At 34.6% G+C, this 25,151-nt stretch overlaps 1 protein-coding gene across 1 annotated transcript in view; it reads left to right on the top strand.

Annotated features, from left to right (window-relative positions):
- LOC145665479 (insulin-degrading enzyme-like) overlaps positions 1-23,899 on the top strand; it is a 101,836-nt gene extending 77,937 nt beyond the window's left edge. The window contains exons 16-23 of the mRNA XM_081732789.1: positions 2,124-2,244; positions 5,853-5,944; positions 9,044-9,155; positions 10,549-10,706; positions 14,781-14,915; positions 17,560-17,769; positions 20,331-20,444; positions 23,665-23,899. Of these exons, the coding sequence (XP_081588915.1) occupies positions 2,124-2,244; positions 5,853-5,944; positions 9,044-9,155; positions 10,549-10,706; positions 14,781-14,915; positions 17,560-17,769; positions 20,331-20,444; positions 23,665-23,775 (1,053 nt within the window). The 3' untranslated portion in view covers positions 23,776-23,899. The remainder of the gene's footprint in view (positions 1-2,123; positions 2,245-5,852; positions 5,945-9,043; positions 9,156-10,548; positions 10,707-14,780; positions 14,916-17,559; positions 17,770-20,330; positions 20,445-23,664) is intronic.
- The last annotated feature ends 1,252 nt before the right edge of the window (positions 23,900-25,151 follow it).

Below are 25,151 nucleotides of genomic sequence, written 5' to 3'. Positions count from 1 at the left end.
AGCGAAGCACAGACCCTCTGAGCACTAGCCCTATAAGTAGATAGTGATCCAGAGCCCATGTGAGCACTAGCTCTATAAGTGGATAGTGATCCAGAGCTCATGTGATCACTAGTCCTGTAAGTAGATAGCAAGGCACAGCCCGTGTGAGCACTAGCCTAAAAGGATGTAGCGAGGATGAGGCAGTGTGAGCACTATCCCAATAAGTGGAGAGTGATTCAAAGCCCATCTGAACATTAGTCCTCTAAGTGGATAGCGAGGCAGGCCCTGTGTCAGCAGGAACAATATCGCAAGCCAAACCCCTAGACCGAGAGAGCGCGAACTTTGTTGAGAATAGCCACTTCGAACTCGGTTAAATACAAGTTTGAGCAAGCTTAAGTCTCATTAAAATTAGCGAACATGAGACCTATTGAGTACAATGACCTCGAGCTTGAATGAACCTCAATTGCAAAATGGCCATGCTGACCATGCGCTAAATGCTGCATATTCTCGAATCCTGTTGGCAAGTATAAACTTGCATGATGCAATATTTTATTGCCACTTTTATGTTTACAGTGTGTAGTTTAGTAGAATAAGGCAGTTTTAACCCTTTTTAGGATTTCCACTTTTTGAGGTAAATTTTAGACTTTCACTCAAACAGCTACTGATTCCTTACTATTTAGGATCATGGAGGATCATGGTTTATACCTCGTGTTTTTCAGGATATATTATACTTTCCAACGGTACCACTCGCATGTCCGTATTATACATCAAAAACGAGAAAAAAAACAGACTTTTCGAAAAAATCGAAATTATTGTGCCCCACTGGCCCGAGTCTGGGTTCACGTAGGGATCTTTCCTTTGAAAACATACACTGTTAAGTACATAATACGTGTGCAAAATTTCATTCTTGTATCTTAAAAACTGAGGTCAGGAGAAATTTTTGAAACTGAGGTGACCCATATATATATACTTCAAAAATGTACTGCATGATTCCTATTTAACCAAGAGTCATAGTTTGAATGCCATTTTCTTCAGTATAATAAGCCCTTTCCAACGGTATCACTCACATGTCCGTATCATATACCTGAACCGGAAAAATCTGAAATTTTTCTGAGAAAATCACCCCCTTCGAACACTTACGCCCCTTGTGCCCAGATCCAGTTTCACGTAGGGATCTCAGAAAAGATTGAGAAATACCCAAGGTATACACAATCCGTATGCAAAGTTCCAATCTGATATCATGAAAACTAAAGGCGTGAAATTTTTTTGAAATTTTCCTTAAGAAAAAATATAAAAAAAGGTCATCCTCCTCCGCCCCTTTTGGCGACGCCATGCAACTGGGGTGTTCTTTGGTTCATCCCTGACTTGACTAATAAAACAACTGCTTAAATATCTGTTTCAGAACCTAAATAAGCGGTCAAAGACGATACTACGCTATGCTAACAAAAGTTACCAAAACTCCTTAAAGGATTAAAGAATTTAACGTGGTATTCTCATAAACTACTAGTATGAAATGGTGTAAAATTACAATTTTGTTGATAAACATATATGAATTTTTAAGTTTTTTGTAAATTTGTGATAAAACAACACATATTTTAAATTACCGTAACAAAATATACGACAAGTTACAAACTGAAGCATATTATGTTTTATGTAGAAATTTTACAGATTTTTGTCCAGTGTGTGAATTAGAGGGTAGATCAAATTTCGGAATGGATATTTGGGCCACCATTTAAGAAATCCTATGCAGAAACATTGCGTTTTTCTTTATTCATTAAGACTAATTTAACATGTGTGCAATTCAGTCAAGTCAGGCATCGTTTCCAAAAGGGATGCACACAAGAAAGTCATCCTAAATCCCTAAATTCCGATTTTTTAAATGTAAGTTTATTGATAATATTACATATGTTCATACAATTTATCTTCATATTGAATTGGGATCGCTCCTCCCAAAGGCTTTGGACTGCTCTCGAAATAAAGTCCTGCATACGTGCCTGGTTCCCAACATGTCAGATTAAGTTCGAGTACACATGGTTTTGTGATTTATCACGATACTACTACGCCTTATGCATTCCATTAACTCAATTTTCATACCCCGTACGAGCTTTTTCTAAAATAATAATAATATGTAATTAATTTTACAGCTAGTGAGACAATTGAAAAGTACAAAGACACAGGAGCCTTGTTATCTAGTAAAGTACCAAAGCAATCAGCTTTTGGAAGAACATTTTTCCCATTTGGATGAGCAACTCGTTATGGTAAACGGTAAGCCTTTGACCATTCTTTTTCTTCTTTTCTAACTATATTTTTTATCTTAGGCTTACACAATTTCAGTATTATTTCTATTTGCATCTGTAAAAGCACAAACTAGAGTAACTATTACCTTTTAATTTCATCGGTGCTATCATGACTTTCTAAATTGTACGCTAGTGGGTATTTACACGTGTTTTTCAGTGATGTAGACGTGGTTTCGTATTTCTTAAATATCCTTAACATGAAAAGTTCGGGAGAAAGCACTCGCCTGCAGAAAAACTAAGCATGCCATTTGCTGGACCAATTCATGTTGATTACAACAAGGTAATAAAATTCCTGTACGGTTGAGATCTTTTCGAGAAATTCAACGTTAAATGCACGATTTCACCTAAAAGCGACTTATCGTTATTATGCAATTTTGATGGTTTGAACTTGCCACTGCTTGATCACTGGGGTCCATTCACAGATAAATAGTCCATTGCAAGTTGGATGACGGATGGCAAAGATGTAATGATTGAGAATATACCAAAGAACTGCACACGATTTGTTCAACCATTTGATGTGTTTGGATTCCGACCAATCAAAGATTATGACAGGAGATTTGTACACAGTATAAAACTTCTTCAGATGGACGTTATGGTGTACCATCGAAACAATCAAATAATATTGGTGTCCATGCTAATGAATCAGTTCCGATTACCTTGGGACTGTTTCCGTTTGCGTTCCACAAGGCAGGTTACCGAACACATCATATACCTTTTGAATCACTTGTCGAATTTGCTTTTTCGCTTTATTTATGCGAACTGTTTTTTGACGGATGCAACGCAATTAAAATGTTTATGGTGGAAGGAAGTATTTTGCCTGCGTCATTTTTTCATAGAACTGAAGAACAACAGTGATCAATTTTCATCTCTAACCTATCATTATTGTGAACAGTATAATACTGTGTAATTTTAACTAACAAACCCGTTAGTTATTACAAAACAGTTTTTTCTGTTACATCCGATAGATTTCAATTCGTATGTCAATATTCGTTGCTAACAATGTTGTACTTAACGCGTTCAAATGCGCATATACTCATTTTTTCATATAAACTTCTAGGTTGAATCTGTTAAACATTTCTTAACAGTACAGGAATATTATTAGTTTGTAATCAGCATGAATTGGTCCTTCAAATTGTATGCTTAGTTTCTCTGCAGGCGAGTGCTTGCTTCCGAACTTCCCTTGTGAGTTCCTTTATCAGGTACATTGTTGGATACCAGAGAGGTTAAAAAAATCTTCGTCTTTACAGCACAATTACTGAGACTAAGTCAGGGGAATAAACAGGATAATCTAAGTTTGAAATTATTTTCTGACTACAAACTTCCAGGAGGGGAGTATTCAGATGCTTATTTCTTATTTCACGTCAAAGTTCACAAACATATATACACTAACTTGACGTAAGTTAATAGGCACCCCAAAATTTTAAAAAAATGACTAATGACAGAGAGACATTTCTGAAGGTAGAATTAATGTTTCGTGAAGGTTCCTTCGGTAGCGCATAAACTTCAGCCTTAGCTGGCATAATATCAAGTAAGTCATTGGTGACATCCGGTGGTAGGTGACACAATCATTACAAAACACCTCAAGTAATCCTGATTTGTTTGTTGGTGCATGTGACTATTTATGGAATTTTAGTCACAGGAGATGTTAAATATTTCTTATACAATTTATGTTTTGATATTGTCAGGACCACGTCAATTTGAACCCCATTTTGCCTCTCCCAGCAGATGGTGATCTTTCCTCTTATAGAATGGTGCTCCGTTTGCATTATTTGTATGGCGTACCACGATGATTCACTTGCTTCAAAGAAAAGTAGAAAGCATCTTACGGCATGTCTATGTATTTCGCAGCGCAATATGCCCATCACTAGAGCAGAGATTTTCATGCACAAACAAACCCGTGATATGCACGGAAAAATATCAAAAATATGCACTGAAACATGCATTAAAATTTTAACATCTGCACTGATATATATACCAGGGATGCAAATAAGCAACAAAATTTTAATCGCCCCAGAAAAAAGCTACTAGCCCAAATCCCACAATAGAAATCATTTACTTACCTTCGATATGATATTAAATACTCGCCCGCACCGATGAACCACTCGGCCCCGGCGAGTGGCCGAGTGCTTATTTGCATCCATGATATATATACTAACAAGTAAGAAAATACAATTTCAATTTCTTTCAATATCTTAATGACCTCTGTTGCAATGAACTATGAACATCTTCGTTAGGTTTTCTTCTGTAAACCCACTGCGTTTAGCAGTGAGAAACGTTTTGTAGATCGGAAAGTTCCTTTCTACATCAGCAGAAGTCACTGGTGCATGTGAAAAACAACGAATGCGGAATTTACCTACGATTGTGACCAACAAACTAACGCAATTTTGCCATATATATATATATATATATATATATATATATATATATATATATATATATATATATATACACATCTGCGTTTACAAGTGATTCAGTTCACTTTAAATATAACCTACTTTCTTGTGATATACTCTGAAATATGCTAGTATGCAACAACAAAATTCGAAAATATGCAGTATCCCGCAAAGTTTGCGAAATATGCATGCATATCGAAATTCACTCAAAATATGTACTTATATGCGCTAACACATGTGTCTGAAACGAATCCTTACAAGTGCGTCGGAAAGGGAAAATCAGTTTCCATACGTTTCTGCATGTTAATATAAACATATAAATCCGGGCTGTACCCATCACAATAAGTGCGCTTACTACAACATTCAAAAGTGCACTTCGCACTGTTACACTTACGCCGCCGTATTTCAACAGAGGATATCAGAATCGTAGTTCATCGATTGCTTCTACACCCAGCTGTTAACTGCAGAGCAAGAATTAGCAAAATTGACTTTCATCCGAAAATCCAATGTCCTTGAGATGAGAGTGTGTGTGTGTGTGTGTTGTCTAGTTCTCTGCTGTCAATTGGGTATTCATCACATTTAAACGATTGTCTATAAGGAACAGATAAGAACCTAAAAATCTAGCAAGTAACTGGTTTTTCAGTGTCTATGGGCACTCGTCATGTTCACGAAAAAACGTATTTAACGATAAAAACACGCGGTTCTAAAGGTTAAATCCTCCTGTGCGCATACTTAGAAATATAGATCTCAATCGTTCAAACGCGATAAACACACGATGAAGAACAAAGAACTAGATACACATCTCAAAATTACCAGACTGTTTACCTCGCGGAAACAAACTGCACACAACACAGTATTACAAACTTTTGCAGAAAACATTTCTCGCAGAACACGCAATACAATCGCTCAACAATAATTGTGACTATATAGATGGGTAGTTACTTTTCATACAGAACATGGAATAATAATATAAGCACAGATTTCTCCTAAACTTGTAAAGCATACTGTATTTGTGATTTCTACATAGAAAAAAGATGCAAAATACTTAAGTCTTCCTCCTTACAAAATTATAGAGGAAGAAATTGTGATATTTTTCACTCGACGTCTATGCCATTATACATAGAGAGCAGCAGTATATTCAATCTAGATTTAATTATGTTTTATATTATTATTTTTTTTACAGAGTTGACCCTTGAGAGACTTTTGGCTTTTATCCCACAGTTTCTGAGTAGAATGCATATTGAGTGTTTGATTCATGGAAACGTGGATGAGCAGGTATGTATGGACATAGTTAATATTAGAAATAAAAATAATTAAAAACAATGTACGTTTGTTTAACATGGAACTAGTGGAGTTGAATATGAGCTTGTAAGATTGTAGGCACTAAGTTCCGAGAGCTGTTGTGAATTCATTAATGTTAATCTGTATTTGTAGATTTTAGTCACTGTTCTCTGAAAGCCGTTGTTTTAATCCCTTCAACATTTGAAGTAATCTTGGGTGTCTTATTCCAGTCGAATATTTTTATACCGTGTTACCTCAGATTAGCAATTAATATATTTCAATTTTAAAAAAATAGGAAATAAATTGCGTGTAGAAGTTATATGGGGGCCGCGGGGGGCCGCGATAACTCAATAGTAGAGCACTTAGCTCTTATACATAGGGCTCTTGGTTCGATTCTAGGTGGTAACAAGTAGATTTTGTTGCTAACAAGCCCCTTATCCATGAGTTTTCTCTGGGTTCTCCCGTTTTCTCCCACTTTCTTCATTTTACCACTATCATCGGATCTCATCATCATTGTCTCCTTTAGCCTCAGAACATAATCGTTTCAAGTAAAACTAGAAATTTCATTTCATTTATTTTTTACGTACGTGTTCATTTTTACAATCCTTTATTAAGTTACTTTTCTGTTTGTTGGTTAGAGTAAAATTTTCAAGCCTAATTTCACACCTAGTATTCTGAAGTGCAGATGCAAAAATTCGATTACAGTATAATATTTACACATAATTTTCGATGTAGCTTTTCGATGTGTTGTATAATTAATAAAATTAACCATTTGGATATAGGCTACTTTAATTTTCGAGTGTTTTCTGCTTTTGTAATACAAACGTACTGGGCGCTCTATAATCCGGCACGTTCAGAACTACGGCCGTGCCGGATTATCGAACGTCGAGGCAGTTTTAACTGGAATACCAAAGATAAATCACTCTACGTGAAAGGGTAAACGATTATAACATTACATTTTATGTGTTTGCAGAGATTCTCAACCTGTATAAATATCCTACTGTACAAAGCATTTCGTCATTTTTTAAAATATCACAAATTTTAGAAGAACCAATATTGAAACCACTTATTATAAAGTTTCTGTTTTCGCCTTTTTGGCGAGGATTAATTATCTCTTCCTTTTACTGTAGGATCAGAGCCACATGCTGATTTTATTAGCATTTGATTAACTTGTGCTGGGCTTTGAAAATATTTTACAGTACAGTACAGTGGGCGTACTTAGTTGTAATATTGGGCAAACATGATATGTAACCTTCTGGAAAACCGGATACACTGTATTGGAATGAAAGTTGTTAGCCACAGTGAACAATAAGGACAAGATCAGCGAATGCCCGAATTCACTCGAGAAAACCGCGACCGACAAGATCAATGCCAGATTACAGAATATGTCCAACCATTTACTAACGAACACCGAGACGGTGTAGACTAACGAGCACCGACTGCAAGAGAAAAATAGACCATTACCATTAGACCAAATAAACCATTTACTGCATTGCCCCCACAATACAATGAAAAAATACAAAATGAAGACTTTAAAGTATAGAAATAATAATTGTGAAAACCTTTTCTAAAATTATAACAGTAAAAATGAGAAACCAAATTTTTGATTGGGTAATTCGGTGTTATTACCATATTAATAAAAGTTTCTAAAAGTGCATTAAAAGGAGGAAAACAATTTTGGCGGGGTAAAATGAAACGAAACTAAAACTATAAAGATCATTGGGTGTTCTAAGAGGTTCGTTATGATCCATTATAATCAATCATGCTCAGTGCTTTTACTTTTTGTCCCATTTTTGCATGTAACACCACCTAAAGAAAAAAAAATATCCTTTTTAGCAATGGTGGATCTAGTCCGGGGCTGGAGGGCCTAGGCGCTTAGTTTTTCGAATGACAAAAATAATTTAAGCTATTATATACCTAGTATATATATATATAGGCCCTGTATATATATATATATATATATATATATATATATATATATATATATATATATATATATATATATATATATATATATATATATATATATATATATATAGATAGATAGATAGATAGATAGATAGATAGATAGATAGATAGATATATTAAAGTGTATAGTAAACATGATATACCTATCATAGTCTGGATTCTGGTTGCACACTGAGAAAAATACGTTCTCCGGACAGCGGTATATTGTACAAATATACGGAATCCTCTTGCTTACTACAGAAATCAGTACGTTATATATATGCTACATACGCACTGCCCTTAGATGTTACATCATGCCGTTGCAGGATGTCTGACATCCAACAGTTTTCTGTATATCACATGCATATACTTATGTTACTGTCGTCAGCTATATGTTATATACGTCCATTTGTATGTGAGATACTGACCGCTATATTGTTTCATATGGAAAGTACGAATAGATGTAACGGAAAGTATTATAAAACAAGCGTTTTCAATTATACGTCTGCTGTAGGTTAAATCCAAAAACTACAGGAATTACGCATGTAACCTACTTTTTTAAGTACGTCACGTACAATTTTTTTTCTTAGTGCATCTTTCCCCAATTTTTATCTTCTTGATCCACCACTACTTTTTAATGTATTCATAATCTTTAAACTGGTTAATATGTTTCTCAATAGATGTCATTTTTCAGCGATGATAACATGTGACAAGAAATCCTCTTTGTTTTATTCAATTCTGCCTGCTAAATTCATTTGTTAACCCCGTAAATTAGAAAATGGAATGTTTGAGGGTTTGTGACAAATATTGATTTCAATGTTTGTAATATTGTATATTTAAAAAAAAAAAAAACAAGATTCTTGAATATAAATCCGACTATTTCTTCTATTCATAATATAAATTCAACTCTTAAAATTCACATTTTGAGTATAAGTAAAGTAGTAAAATACTTAACATGAAAAAATATATTAGTTACGAGTTCTGATACAATTGCTTTTCAAATAATATTTGAATTACTTAATATATTTATTTGCATTATCATGTAAACGTTGTCTTAGCACTTACATATATTTAATGTAGTAAAACTGTAGTAATAAAGAAATAAACATCATTCGTATACACATATTTTTTCATTTTTGTTTTTAGAAAGCTCTAGAACTAATTCATATGGTAGAAGATAGACTAAAGGCCAAATACAACATGATCCCACTGTTTCCGTTCCAGCTTTTCCGGAAAAGGTGTGTTCAGCTGGAAGATGGTAAGCAACGTTCGTAATATAGATGGGTTCAGCATAGATACCTGCACGGGCCGACTCTGTTATTTCTTTGGGCCAGGCCGGGCTTGAGCGGGCCGACACTAATTTTCTCTTCAGGTCGGGCCGGGCTGGGTCCGATTAATTGCAATTCTCTAATAATTATTAACCTTCGTTAAATGATAATTAGAATAAAGACAAACGTTGAAGAAGTCTGCCCGTGAAAAATGTTACAAAATGAAACTTAAAATTTAGCGGATCCGGGCCGGGCTTGGGCCAAGAATTTTAAAAACCTTATCGAGCCTGGCCGTGCCGGGCTCGGGCCGAAAATCTGCAAAACTTTACGGGCCCAGGCTGGGCCGGGCCTAGGTACATTCGGCCCATGCAGGTCTCTATTTCAGCATAACGCGCTTAAATATATTTTACCGCTGGATTCTAAAATAATCTATTATATACTATGTGGTAATGTAGTTGTGTCTTTTGAAGAAACCTGTAGACAGGGCAATGAAAGAATTAATAATAATGTATTTTTAAATATTTTGAAGAAAAGATCGCTAAATGTCTTTATAATCATGTACTTTTTCAAGGAAAAATGCATGCAATTTGGACATCCATGGACATAAATACGTTGCAATATTAGTCGAATTTGGCCAGTATAGGACAATATTACACAGATTAGCTGTAATAATTGGGTACTGTATACAGTTCTCAAAGCAGCGGATTTTAAAATTAACGTTTTTCAGCTCCTCTTTGATATAATGTAACGTTGTGCCGGAGTCTGAACAATTTCTTTAGTCAAGTTTAGTGCTACATTACAAAAATTACAAAATATATATATATATATATATATATATATATATATATATATATATATATATATATATATATATATATATATATATATATATATATATATATATATCAGCTTCGTTCATTTAAAAAAAGTTATAATTGTATTGCACAACATGATTATTATACTTGTATTTTTCATGATGAAATTAAATAAAATTCGCAAACCTCAGTTTAACAATCGCTGCCTTGAAGGACAAATGAATAATTCTAGTCAAGTAATGTTCTGTGTTATGATCCTATGCAAGGCTACACTTACTTTAAGTGAGAACCAAAGGAGAACTGATTTGTTTGATATCAAATTAAACTACTTTCTTTTTTACAAATATTATGTACAATTTAGAATTACATATTAATGAGTAATTCTTTGTTTCATGTTACAATACAGATAACAGTCTACATATTAATAAATATTTATATAAACTTATTTATTGAAAAGAACTTCCGAAAACACATTTCTTCTGAAACATATTTGTTGAATTATATATATATATATATATATATATATATATATATATATATATATATATATAATATTTTACGTTTCCAGGTTGCAACTATCTCCATCAAATGGACAATGAATATCACAAAATCTCAGGAGTAATCACATATTATCAATGTGGTGTTAAAACTCCAGAAACTTACATAAAATTGTTGCTGTTTTGTAATATAGTTGACGAACTTTGCTACGACACATTACGTACAAAGGTAATGTTTTAGAATGTTCCTTTAGTTACAAAAGTAGTTGATATTTTGGGAGTAATTTTTTTTTTTTTTTAAAACGTAAATGTGTACAACTTCTTTCTGTCGATGAAACTAACGCAACGAACCGTATTTAACAAGCAATAGCGAAATTCCGTATATAATTTTACAATATTATTGGCGTTTAACGGAGCTTTTTTACACAAACATGATAGTAAACCATTGCATAGATCTTATTGAGATAAAGGAATACGTGTTTGTGTTAAAACTCATGCGTATTTTTCGAGAAAATCGAGAAAACTGCATTTGTTTGTAAATTTAAAATTTGGTGTTTCTCGGGAACCATGCAATCTATTAAGATGAAATTGACATTGAAGGATTCCATCACGCAACTCTTCATTATGAGACTAGCAAGATGATTGTATATAAGATGGTTAATGAAGTATTGTCAAAATTATCATTAACTGTTAGGTTTTAATTTTCGATTGGGCGCGCATTACGCTATAAAACCAGTGGGCTTGTTGAGCACTTTGTGGGATATAGTGTAATGTTGACGTATAATCTTCTAATATACAAAATTGAAAGTGGCTATGCTTGTGACTTAATAACTCTTGAACTACCCGACCGGTCTCGATCAAATTTTCAACACAGATGAGATTCAGATCTGGGACAGTTTTTATCATTTTACTTTGACGGTGCAACTTAGCGGAGGGAAGAGGGAATATATTTCAAAATGATCGAAAATGACCGATATCAGTGTCGAATCCATCGCTTTTAGGGTCGCTGAGATGAACAGTAACACTTTCGATGCCATTTAAATCCAAATTCAGCCCCGCAACTTGGGGAAGAGGAGATGTACGTATAAAAATGATCGAAAACGACTGATATTAGTGTCGAATCTAAAGTTTTCGGAGTCGCTGAGATGAACAATGAAACTTCCGATATCGTTTAAATCCAAATTCGGCCCCGCAACTTGAGAAAAGAGAGGAGGAGGGGAGATATATAACAATGATCAAAAATGACTGATATTAGTGTCGAATCCATAGTTTTCGGGGGTTGCTGAGACGAACAGTGACACTTACGATGCCATTTAAATCCAAATTCAGCCCCCTTTGCCTTTATGTCGATAATGAAACGTATTCTTCTCGTGCGAAGAACGGGTAATCTGCCAGTTAATGATAACAGAAAAATATTATTTTTGATGTTTTAATTCTCAACATGTTTCTTCAGGATGTTAACACACAAACATTACAACTGACATTGAAAAATGATAACTTAGAACATATATTTTTTTAAATCACTTGTTTCGCACTGTACGAGCAAGCGCGCCGCTCTTGGGCTAAGTAAAATAATGTTCAAAATTGATTCATATATCATTCGATGGATGAAAACCTCAACAAAATAACATGTTTGAGATTAAATTCCCTCGCATAATTTCCGAGAAAATCGAGGTCAAAATCATTTTTATGACGATAAAAAGTACAGTTCGTTGTCAATATTAATGAGGAGTTTTATTCTAGCAATTTTCAGATTTAGTAAATCAGTCCCTACTGTATATTGTTAAGCGTTCATCAAAACAAACTTAATTGCATAATGAGTTTTCTTAATAACTACATTTAGTATAGTGTTTTAAACGAGCTCGATTCATAGCTACAAATATTTCATCTAAATATAACCTTAAGTCATGAGAATATTCTGTGGAAACGCGCCCTTACGGGTCAGAATAGAACAAAGAGAACTTGAAGATGGTCGATAATTTCAAGTATCTGGAAATCTTTTTACGAGAGATGCTTACTGCACCAAAGAGGTTAGGTGAAGAATAGCCATAGCCAAAAAAGTGTTCAACAAGAAAATATCATTCTTAACTAGCAGACTCAATATTGGACTTAGGAAGAAGTTGGTCAAGTGTGGCTCAGAGACTTGGACATTACGGAAGTTAAAGAAGAAATATTTAGAGAGTTTCGAAATGTGGTATTGAAGGAAGATGGCGAAGATAAAATGGACAGAGAGTGCAACAAAAGAAAATGTTTTAAAATGGATAGGAGAGAAGAGGAACCTTCTAGCCTGCATCTTTCGTAGGACGGTCAATTGGATTGGACACATCTTGAGGAGGAATTGTTTTCTTCATACCGCCATAGAAGAAAAGATGGAAGGAAAGCGAGGAATAGGAAGAAGAAGAACACAAATGATCGATAATTTGAAAAATAGAAGAAAATATTGGGAGTTAAAAGAGGAAGCTGAAGATTGAGAAGCGTGGAAGAAACATTTCCAGGCCCAAATCTAAAATTGAAAAAACAAATCTCAATTATCCCAGGACCTGCCGAAAGGCAGAATACTTAATAACAACAATAATAAAGTAGATTAAAAATTTCTGATTACATTAAGATAATAACTTTAATGCTTTGGACAAACTGAATTTAGCAAATAAAAGTTCTTGCTTCTACGCTTCTTATTATAAGTTAAATATCTACTTACCTTAACATGTCCTGAGTAGACGTCTTTGATGGGTGTTACGATTAAGGCCGCCACACGGTGAAGTCACTTTTTGCAAGTTGCAGAAGGACTCAGGTTCTATGTTCACTCATTGCTTGAAAAGCATATCAGCTAGTTAGACCTCACACGTTGGACAAGTAGGTGTGGCACTGGTCTGTCGTCGAATTTCCATAGGAATTCGATAGGGTTCAGATCACAGTTCTGAGCAGATCATTTTAGCCCAGTATATTTTTGTCACACGTCCTGCTTAGAAACCATTGCCATCTTGCATTATCGTATTTGAACTTACGCTGGCCTGTTCTTTAAAACCACCATTATGTTTTAGTGCTTCGTTAAGCAGAATATTGCAATAGATATTTGCTATGAAGATGTATGGTACAGCCTCAAACCCGAACAAAAAAGCACGCCTAATTTCATGATTATCACTCCGTCTTAATATCCTAACTCATGGGTTTTGGTGTGATTCAAGCTGATGTTCCTGAACCTTCTGATAGATGGTGGCCATTGACCATCCTCATTTTTTTCCGATTGTAACTTTTCTTTTGTTCTAAGATTAAATTTCTTGAATACTACCGCAAATTCATCTCTTGATTTCCACTACCATAGAACAAAAATAGTACTTTATTTCAGCGGTTGAGCTTAGTAGTTGTTTCGCTACTGGAAGTGCCACAAAGCTTATGATCAACAGGAATGTACTTATCGATACATGTGTGTCTGTACTACCAGCTATTTACAATATCCAACACTGTAATGTCGCATACTTACTTACAGCTATTTCCCCTTAGATATCCTTAGTCCCTTAGAAGATCCATGATATGGTGAGTGATAGGTGTACTTTAAGAAAACTACGTATCTCTGTTTCGTCCTGTCTTCTCACTTGTGGTGAATCGGATGATCCCTATCTCGAATGAACTTCGATATGTCTGTCTTGATCGAAAAGTTCTGACTGATCCTCATCATAAGTTCATATAACTGATTTTCTAGAAAATGAGCTTCTCTTTTAGAGTTCGTATTAGACTGTTTAGTGAGAAGAATTGATGACATGCACGCGAGGAGTCGATTGATGGATACTCACTGAGATTGAATGATATGTAAGCATTGCAGAGGAAAGTGAATATATTAATGTCTACACCGATATAATTGAGCCAAGGTTCAAAATTTTAAATTAATGAATGCTTGAGAAGATAGAATCGCCTCAAGACATGTCACATGTTATTGTTAAAAGATGGATATATAATTAAATCTAATATATAACTATTGGCTTTTACAGTGTTGTTAATGCTAGAACCTTATACAAGGTAGGTAATTTTCTGCTTCTTTTACGCTTGTCATGTTTAAATAATTCTACTGCCACAGTACTGTATATGAAAGTGGTTCACAAACTTCTGTTTTATTTTCCTCGCTCCTAGCGCGTTAGGATTTTATTTTCCAAAGACTAATATAAACCAGTTGCAGCACACAGTATGAGAACCAATTCTATCAGTATGGTTAAGTTCGTAAAACAAATAGTAACTTACTCGTACAAGGAGACAATTTTTTCGTTAGCTACTTTATGAGATAATACATTAATTTGTACGTATATTTCAGGAGCAGCTGGGCTATATTGTGCAAAGTGGACAACGACTTGCAATCAGTTCACAGGGCTTCAAGATACTCGTTCAATCAGATCACTACCCCTCGTACGTAGATCAAAGGATTGAATGTTTCCTCATGAAAGCTGGAGTATGTACTTTCTTAAATTATTATTATTATTATTATTATTATTATTATTATTATTATTATTATTATTATTATTATTATTATTATTATTATTATTATCAACTTCTACACTAGATTTAAGTGTGTGACAAGCCAATCCACTTTGGATCAGTATCAATCGTCTCTGTAAGATCCTCCTTTATAATATCCTCTCATTTTGTTTTCCGTCTACCCAAAGTTCTCATGATTCGTGGCTTCTCGACTGGATTCATTCACCCTCCACGTATAGGCAAGAGAGAAAAATAATTAAAGAAGTATATCTCACTTATTATTACAATGATGGGAATTATAATTAAATTGTTGTAGGATAAATAACAGAGATTCTGTAGGATAAATGGCAGAGAAATTGAGCCAATTGTCTTAAAATGCCAAAAGTTGGTATTTCCTTAAACCAGAATTGGCAGGCAAGAGTACTTTCAATATAGTGCAGGGTTATTTTTGAAGACAGTTTCTTCTAGTCTCTGTAGTTTCTAATCTATTGAAACAACTTAATTTCAAATATAGCTGTAATAATAAATTCATTGTAAACCCTCATTGTAACGTTAAAGGTAACTTACAAAATATTTCATGATACCTAAATACTCATTACTTTTCTAATTCTAATAAATACGCTTTGAGTTGAAAATTACTTTTAAATGTAGTTTAAATTGAAGCAGTAGCTTTCGGTTTTATAAAACCTTGGCGCTAATAAGAGACGTTAAACTCCAAATTTCCCGCTTTCTATTTTTAAGTGATACTATGGATTTAGACGGCAACTAAAATTTATAGTGAAAGTGTGTAATTTGTACGAGAACAATGTTTAATCAAGGGTTTGTCCTGGTTGTGAAAATAATGTTGAAGATAGGAGCCACTGAAAAAGTTTAAAATTAAACATTATTGCACATATCAGAAGATTATAGGAGATACATTATGAACCCTGGGGGGGGGGATGTATGACTAATAGAAAAGGGAGAGAGTCTGTACATGATGAGAAAGTTCGGGAGAAGGCAGTCGCCTGTAGAGAAACTAAGCATGCCATGTGAAGTATGAATTCATGCTGATTACAAGCTAATAACATTCCTGAAAGGTTGAGAACTGTTCGAGAAATTCATCTTGGAAGTTTATATGAGAAAATGAGTATACCCGCATTTAAGCGCGTTAAGTACATTATTAGCAACGAATATTGACATACGAATTGAAATCTATCGGAGGCAACAGCAAAAGCTGTTTTGCAATAGCAAATGGGTTTGTTAGCTAAAATTAGTCATTATACAGTTCACAATAATGATAGTTTAGAGATGAAAAATGATCACGGTTGTTCTTCTGTTCTATGAAGAAATGACGCAGGCAAAAATACTTCCTTGGGCCCTGAACATTTTATATGTGCAATTGCGTTGCATCCATCAAGGGAACAGTTCGCATAACCAAAGCGAAAAGCAAATTCGACAGATGATTCAAAAGATATATAATTTGTTCGGTAACCTGCCTTGTGGAACGCAAACTGAAACAATCCAATGTATCGCGGTGATCGGAACTGATTCGTTAGCATGCACACGAAATTTGTTTCGATGGTATATCATAACGTCCAGCTGAAGAAGTTTCATACTATGTACAAATCTCCTGCCATAATCTTTGATTGGTCTTAATCCAAACACATCAAATGGTTGTATAAATCGTGTGCAAATCGTGCATTTAACGTCGAGTCTCTCGAAAAGTTCTCAACCGTACAGGAATTTCATTAGCTTGTTGTAATCAGCATGAATTGGTCTTTCAAATGGCATGCTTAGTTTTTCTGTAGGCGAGTGCTTTCTCCCGAACTTCCCTTGTTAGTATCATTTTAGACTTATGTGTTTGGATGTGGAATGTCAGTTCAATTACCTCAGATATCGACTTATGACTTACTCATGAATCATTGTAAATTACTCAAAATGAATAATTTATTTTATGGAAGAAAACAATGATGTCTTGGATCATACAATCTCGTTGGAGGCTATGCAATACAAAGGAATGTGGCATGATGGTTGATGGAACACTAGTCTATTGTTTATAGGCTCTTCTTACAACATGATGAAATGGTTTTTACAAATACCTGTCAGGCAATATACAATGAGACAAAATGTCCTTTGAGGTTAAAGTAATGAATTGAGTGATATTTAGAAAAGACTTTTTGAAATGATTCAATTTTAACAGTACTTTAAGTTACAGTATTTTAACAGTACTGTGTTAATGAATACGTAGTCGTAATAACTTTACAGTAATTTCACAATATTACATAGTACTGCATACTTAATAAGTAGTGTGGTTAATGTACAGCGGTGGACACTTCTAAATGGTACACCTTAGCCGTAAATCTCCATATGGCTGTACCATTTAGAAGTGTCCACCGCTGTACAATATCAGCTTTTAAGTTTACGAACTAATTTTCTTTATTTTCTTGAATACCATGCATTGTTTACAGTCACTCATAATATTTTGATCAGCTCAATGAGATCTGTAGATTGGTATCTGTCTCATCTTTAGTTGTTAGTATTATTTTATTATATGCTTAACATATTGTTGAATGTATCTATTTCCATGAAAACACTTAACTTCAATACCATACTGTAATTTTTTATTTTCAAATTTTTAGGAACATATTAAAGATATGAATGAGGAAGATTTCGAAAGACATAAGGAGTCGTTGGCAGTAGAGCTACTAGAGAAAGCAGAATCATTGTCTGCTTTGACTCAAAGGTATTGGTTAGAGATTATGTTCCGAATGTACGACTTCGACAGATTAAAAAACGGAGCTCGCTACCTCAAACGTATTAAAAAACAAGAAATGGTCGATTATTATGAGGTAAGAAATCTAATGTTTGATTTTTATTCTTGGTTAATATTAGAACAAACATGTGAATATGCTTTTGTTGGTTATATTTATAGTCTTTACATCACTTACAGTAAGTTCAGAAAGTATGGAGGCTTTCCTCCGCACAGCCCGCGTGTCCAAAAGGCTATCGTTTATTGTTCCAAACTAGTGTTCAAGATTAAATCGCGTATCTGGTAACATACGTCGTTAGAGTAGCATTAGCTGCAGAGCTTCCGATACACATGGCACGATGTCTGAACATGCTGACGTATGAAGGTCTTTACTACCTGTGGATACGAGTGAAACCATCTGTTACAATCTGTTGGCGAGTTACAGAGGTAGACTCGAAACTTTTTGATTCATCTCGTACATAAGGGTAAGGCCAGTAATAATAATTTGTACTAGGATTTTGGCTTGTATTGCTAATACCGTCTTGGAACAAAAACATATATCAAGTCGCATATATCAAAATTAACAGCAGTGTTTAGAATGTCAAAAGCTAACCGGGCGTGATGCAACGAGACCGAAAGAATGTAGAAAATGTCGCTCAAAAGGTAATGCACAATGCACTGTGGTTAGATAATGGTAACCACTAGCGAAATGAAATTGTTAAGATAAAAGCACTTTTTTTCTTACCACCTAACCTATACAGTACCTAAGTTTAATTTACTGTTGAGGTAGATAAGCCACCATGGACGATAACATGACACCCCTATCAAGCAAACGTGCAATAATCGAATTCCTCTACAAATCCGGGGATAAGTCGCCAATATCGATTAGCAGTAAACTGCTGTCAGTCTGTCAGGACATACAATGAATGAAAATAATGTGTGTCAAGGGTTTTCAGAAGTTTCACTATGATGATTGCATCATCAGGACAGTTGCTGTCAGATTGTCTTTTAGCCGTCACAATAAATGAAAGCGTATCAGTTATTTAGAAACTCATCCAAGAAGACAGATGCGTCATCACGAGACAGATCATGGAGCACAAGGTATTGCAAAAGGATCTGTGTTAATGTTAATACATACAACGATTGAGATGCAGAAAAAGTTTGCTCGCTGAGTTTCACGGTTCTGAACCAGGAGATTACGCAAATCAGAAAGAATGTATTTCATTACGTTGTGCAAAGTTTCTCTGTAAATTTTCCAGAATAATTTCCTGGACTTACAAAGGCTCGTTTGCAGGAAAAACAGCTTCGAGATGATAACTAGCTCATTGCGTATGTGAAAAAGTGGTATAATGGCTAACCTCAAGAATTTTACCAACATATTCTTGTCATGAAAGCCAAGATGGTTCCAGTGCAGTGAGACAAATGGATCACATATTGAATGTCATTTCAAAGGAACAAAAGGTTTCTACCTACAAAATTTCACTTTTCTAGTTCTTACCATTACTAGCTACAGTAGATTATTGACTTTTTGACCGACCTTTGCACATATTCACAACTTGATGATTTAAAATTTCCTTCATACGGGTACTTGTACTCAGAGATAGTTCCACTTCCAAGGGAGAAGAGAGAGTTTTCTCTTACAAAATTCTATACAGATGGAAAATATTTACTTTTGAATACAAATCTGGAGGTACGAATGTTTTCTTACATTACCGACCAATAAGTGATTGGATAATTTACTTATTCTACACGAAATAATTATGACAAATCATCTTTTATCACATTCCTGTATAGATTCATTTCTCTCCAATTCATCTTATTTGATTTTTTTTATATTGCAATTGTTTCTTACAACCATACTCGGACACACAATTCTCAATTGTACGTTTTCCTGTTCTGACATACTCATACAGTAATGATTTAAGGACATAGCTCAGGGAGAAATTACCCCTAAGGCATATCTCTGCGAGCACTTAAGTTACTAGTAATTTTGTAATACTACTTTTATCTTTCCATTTTATTGAAAGTCTCCCTGGGTGAAATATTCTTAAAACATTATTATGCCATGCCCGAAGTATTCGATTTCATAACCATGAATTAGCACTTCATTAACTAACTTACATGTTCAACATAGATTAATACCTTGTATTTTTAATAGATAATGAGCTTTTTGATTGCTACTATAGAGTGTTAAATAGACTAAGTTTTGATTAGTTGTCCATCTCTGTCTTCTCAACTCTTTCTCCTTATGCAATACAGGAATGTTCTAACTGATACTTGTATGCTTCGACGCTCTAAAAAAAGAAATGTGATTGATATTTATAAGGTTTTTTTCAGGGATCCCTAAACCTTATGACGCTATTGTGCTACAAAAAACAAAATTGACGCCTCTGTTTGTCGATTCGAAGAGTGAAATATCACACTTAATTCCAATAAATGAATCTCTTTAACTGTCTTACTTAGAGGTGGTTGTTATTCAGAGTTCTTTGAAAATTCACTTTTCTCAGAACAAGAGAGTTCATGCGTAACAGAGCATTTGGTAGAGATATATATAACATTTATTGCTTACCGTATTAATAGCATATTATTTGATACGAGTATGTTGTTTATGAAAAATGTTCTGATTAATTTAAATAAAATTGTAAAATACCTTTTTTACAGACATATTTTAAGGTGCGATCTCCAAAACGATGCAAACTGGCTGTTTACGTTATGCCAATGAACAAAGAAGAATTGAAGGAGAAACCTCTTGTAATTGAAGACGGGTGGAAAGAGGTAAAGAAATACATTTTGTAGCAAATTTAGTCACTTAACAATAATTGGAAATGCATTTTTCTGTGTTTTTCTTTACAGCCTTTAATAAAGAGTGAACATCCTTCTGAATTTCAAAAGGTGAAGAGCAAGTTTCAGGATTTTATTTTATCAAAACTCCTTTATATATTTACCCTGTTCGCGTGTCCGTCCGGGAGACAAAAAAAAAAAAAAAAAAAAAAGGGGGAGGAAAAATTTGACGGATCAGGATTAATTTTGGTTAGGATATTGATGGTCAAAGTCAGGAATATAGTCCATTGATGGAGCTGATATTCAAACCAGAGGTGGTAGAAATCAACCATTTCCTGTCTCAACGTTGATCATTATAAAGCAAAAACTGTAATAGATAGCCAGAAGTGGAGTTCTGCCATCGGTTAAGCGTCCCAAAATATCTACATTTCACCAACACCTTCTCGATACCTTTAACTCCCTATTAAAACCGTAAGTCGCAGAAATTCACTACAACTTCTTGTTTAGTATGGATCTACATAGAGTACTGATGATAAAAGATATCGAGAAGCATTTCTGGAATCAATTTAACGTTCTAAGAATAGGTACCATTCTCTGTCTTAACCTCTATTAAAACCAAAACAAGCCGTAACATATAGCGGGGAGCGGTCTTTTGCAATCAATAAAGTATCCGAATAATATATACCATTCCCACTCTAATCTTTCACCCAAAACTGAAAGTGATTAAAATATACTACCACTTCCGGTTTTGAATATTAATTAAGAAAATATCACACCATGTAAACCAAATTCCTTCACGTGGCGTGCAAGTGACACTTCTATCTGCTAACATTGAGTTAAATTATTATTTTTATTGATATAATAGCAATGAAACAAAGAATATTCTCTACGAAGTGCCTTAACACTTGTAAAGGAGTAATGAGTGTAATATTTTATGTAATAATTAATCTATATGCTGATATATATTGATCACTACAAATACAAGTGTTTGTAAGGTTTTAACAAAATTATTCTGAGATTTTTTTAAAAAAATGTTGTAGACTTTGAAGAAAACAATGTATAATAATAATAATAATAATAATAATAATAATAATAATAATAATAATAATAATAATAATAATAATAATAATAATAATGTTCGATAGATACTTTAAATGTTTACAACGTCTCTAATAATGCTTTCTGACAAAATATATCCTTTGTATTGTGTTACTTTAAATGTCCGTTCTCCGCGCTGAGATGTTGATGTTGATTTTTAGTTTAGCGTCTCTTTCAGCAGCGAGGCTATATGAGACGTGGACCTACTGATTAACGTGGAATCCGAACCACATGAGCTCCGGCCGGGAATCAAACCCGGGTCTCCCACGCCAAAGGCGCCTCCGCACTGAGAGAACTGGTTTATGAAAATATTTGAATTTCCTTCAACACAATATAATATGCATTCCAGTGAAAGTATAATGATAGAAACCTATCAGATATTCTATTTTGGGGTGGATAAAACCCCAGTTCGTGGTAGCTGGTAACTATATTCCAAAGTTCATTTTAGAAGTTTCAGTTCGTTTTTCTACGATTCGATCACACACAAGATCTGTTTCATTTTTATACACTTTACTCGTGTGTATTACCTGCTTCACTGGATTAAAATAAGAAAAAAATAGTAATATGTTCCCTAACGGAAGCGCTCTCTGATATTGGTCATTTTCGATCGTTTATATATCGTTTAACGGTATCGAAAGTGCCACTGTTCATCTCAGCGACCCCAAAAACTATGGATTCCACACTAATATCGGTCATTTTCTATCTTTTTTTAAGTATCCGTTCCTCCCATTTATCTAAGTTGTCTCGTCAAAGTGAAATGATAAAAACTATCCCAGGCCCAAACCTCATCTATATTGAAAATTTGATCGAGATCGTCGTGTGGTTCAAGAGTTATTAAGAGTCTTCATCCAGGCGAAATTAAAATACCGCTAATTTTACAGTAATTATGTGATATCTTCAAATAGATAAAAGATAATTGAAATATGGAACAAGAGCGCCCTAGACAATATTATTTTGCACGAGGTACCGTTATCACAAGTCACCTAGTGGCTTTCCGTTTTCAGCTCTTTAGAAACGCGAAAATAAATGCCGATTTTCAAAATGACTCAAAATCGAAAGCAGATAAGTGAGTCGTAATAACGGTTTATCATGTATAATATTATTGTTTAGGGCGCTCTTGTTCCACATTTCGATTATCTTTTATCTATTTGAAATTATCACATAATTACTGTAAAATTAGCGGTATTTTAATTTCGCCGGGATGAAGACTCTTAAGTCACAAAGATAGTCATTTTCAATTTTTATATACCTTCTCCTTCCCCTGTTCTAAGTTGCACCGTCAAAGTGAAATGATCAAATCCAACCCAGACTCGAATCTCATCTATGTTGAAAATTTGAACGAGTTCGGTCCGCTGGTTCAAGAGTCATGAAGTCACAAATATAGTCACTTTCAATTTTATACATTAGATTAAATTACAATGAATAAAAGCACTTCATGTTAAAATTTATAGCGGTGGGTCCAAGGATGTTGTAAATAGAGGATCTGCTCATATGTATCTTCATCCTATTAAATCGGTGAAACCAAAAAGCAACAGAGCATTGGCACGTCTGATTGGCTACTCTCGTTTCTACCATCGTCTGATTGGCTACTTTCGTTTCCGCCATGATTGTTGGCTCAAAACATTGCGATCCTATTGGGCGGAGTGGGCAGAGTAGGGGTAGCGAAACTGTGACGTATGGCTTCAAGATTTAGTTGTAAGGACAGATCCTCTATTTTATAAGATCCTTGGGTGGGTCGGTGATAGAGCGCCCAACTCTGATACATGGGTCCCTGGCTCCATTCCAGCTCCCACCAAGTGGAATTTATGGTGGACTAACACTGTGTGCATAGGATTTCGCGGAGTTCTCTTATTTTTCCCTCCTGGTTTCTTTATTTTATCAGTTCGTTAACTATCATCATCGTCATTGTCTCCATTAGCCGTAGTAGATAAACGTGGGACGTTAAACTATATATTATCAATTTCCCGAACGACGCAATTTTTGGTTTTGATCCATAATTGAGAACTGTTTGGATTGAGAAGCAAATAATTATTTGACATTGAATTGCTGTCATATTTAATACCACTACTACTACTACTAATAATAATAATAATAATTATGCTTATTTATTTTTCAGCCAACCATAATAAAGGACATATCAGATTTCCACCGAAGTCATGGTTTTTTCCCGCTGCCAGAGCCAGCTATCAAAGTGAATCAAGAGAAGAACCCTAGAAGTGAAGCTTGATTAAATATGTGCATCATTAGTGACATGTAAACAATATTGTTTATGCGAATGAGCTTTAATTTTATTTCTACTTATTTTTACACATGAATTATGTTTGTTTGGGTTTTGTCATATGTTACTTTAATCAATAAAATGTTCTAAAAATCAATATTTTGTAATTACTTGAAATTAAATACAGTTCATTTGTCTTTCTTAGTATATAATTTAATCACGCTCGACCCTAGCCATAGGAAGTAAATACACTGTTCTGATTGGTTGGAGTTATCCGTTTCTCGCTACGTAGCATGCATATGGCAGAAAGCAAACGCCAGATGCTGTTGGCTGTCGTAGCTAAGCATGCTAGCGAGCGGGCTACTAATGAGAATAGCTTTTGATCTGGGTTCAAAAACACCCGAAAGGAAATCTTTTTTTTAATTTTCATGTCACTTTTTCATTAAAATACGATGAAAATAATACTCATTTTCGCTTGTACGTAATATATAATGCATAAATTTTGCATAAACAACTTTATTGATAAAGAATTTGATTTACTTACACTTACGAAACATAGGTGAGCGAGTGAAAAGGGTAAGAAGCTCTGCAGGGCTCGTTTTGTTCCACCTTGTCCCCTATTTATGATAATACATCACACGGGTGGTCCAACCTCGATATAAATCTAACCTCACCTGCTTCCCTGTGACCAACTTGAAACTTAGTGTTTCGGGTGGCTAGGTTCGAGCGCGAAAAAAATATGCTCTTTATTATTATGACGTTACTAGTTTCGTGCAACCCGTTTCGCTAATTTCAGAAAATAAAATGCTAACTGCGAATTAATTTGCCCTGCTTGTATTCTTTCTTCACTTCGTACGCATTTTCGCCGATCCCAAATGTCCACTATTGGATGTGCAAATAGTGACGTCACAGCAGCTCTCGTTTTTTTCCCCCAACGTCGTTGAGCTCTAGGCTGTACTCGCTCCTCTTCATGATTGAGTCATGTACTGGATAAACTGTTGGACTCAGTGGAAATGAGTATTCATATTTTATGTAAATAAAGATTAATCGCAAGCATACTAAAGAAAATCACTAAATCACGCGCAGACATCTATAAGGATTATATCTACGTACTTCACCGATAAGCCCTCAAATGGTTGTCTTCAATTGTCTTGATGCCGTTGGTTGTCTCCATTCTTTGCAGAAATCTGAAAGTAGAATGAGATGTGGTCTTGTCTTGGTGCAATTGGATTTGATTTATAACATACATTTCCATACTGATAAGGTAGGTCTTCTGTATAAATAGTTGCCAGCTATGGTGCTGATTTTTGTAACTTTGGAGGTGAGGAATTTTAGGTGATTCATTATCTACAAGCAGGCAGCAAGAATTTTAATAATGAGAGTCC

This window comes from Thermobia domestica, chromosome 11, assembly GCF_964235325.1.
Source record: "Thermobia domestica chromosome 11, izTheDome1.hap1.1, whole genome shotgun sequence".
Lineage (NCBI taxonomy): Eukaryota > Metazoa > Arthropoda > Insecta > Zygentoma > Lepismatidae > Thermobia > Thermobia domestica.
Note: the sequence above shows the minus strand (reverse complement) of the source record. Positions and strands in the feature narration are given on the sequence as shown.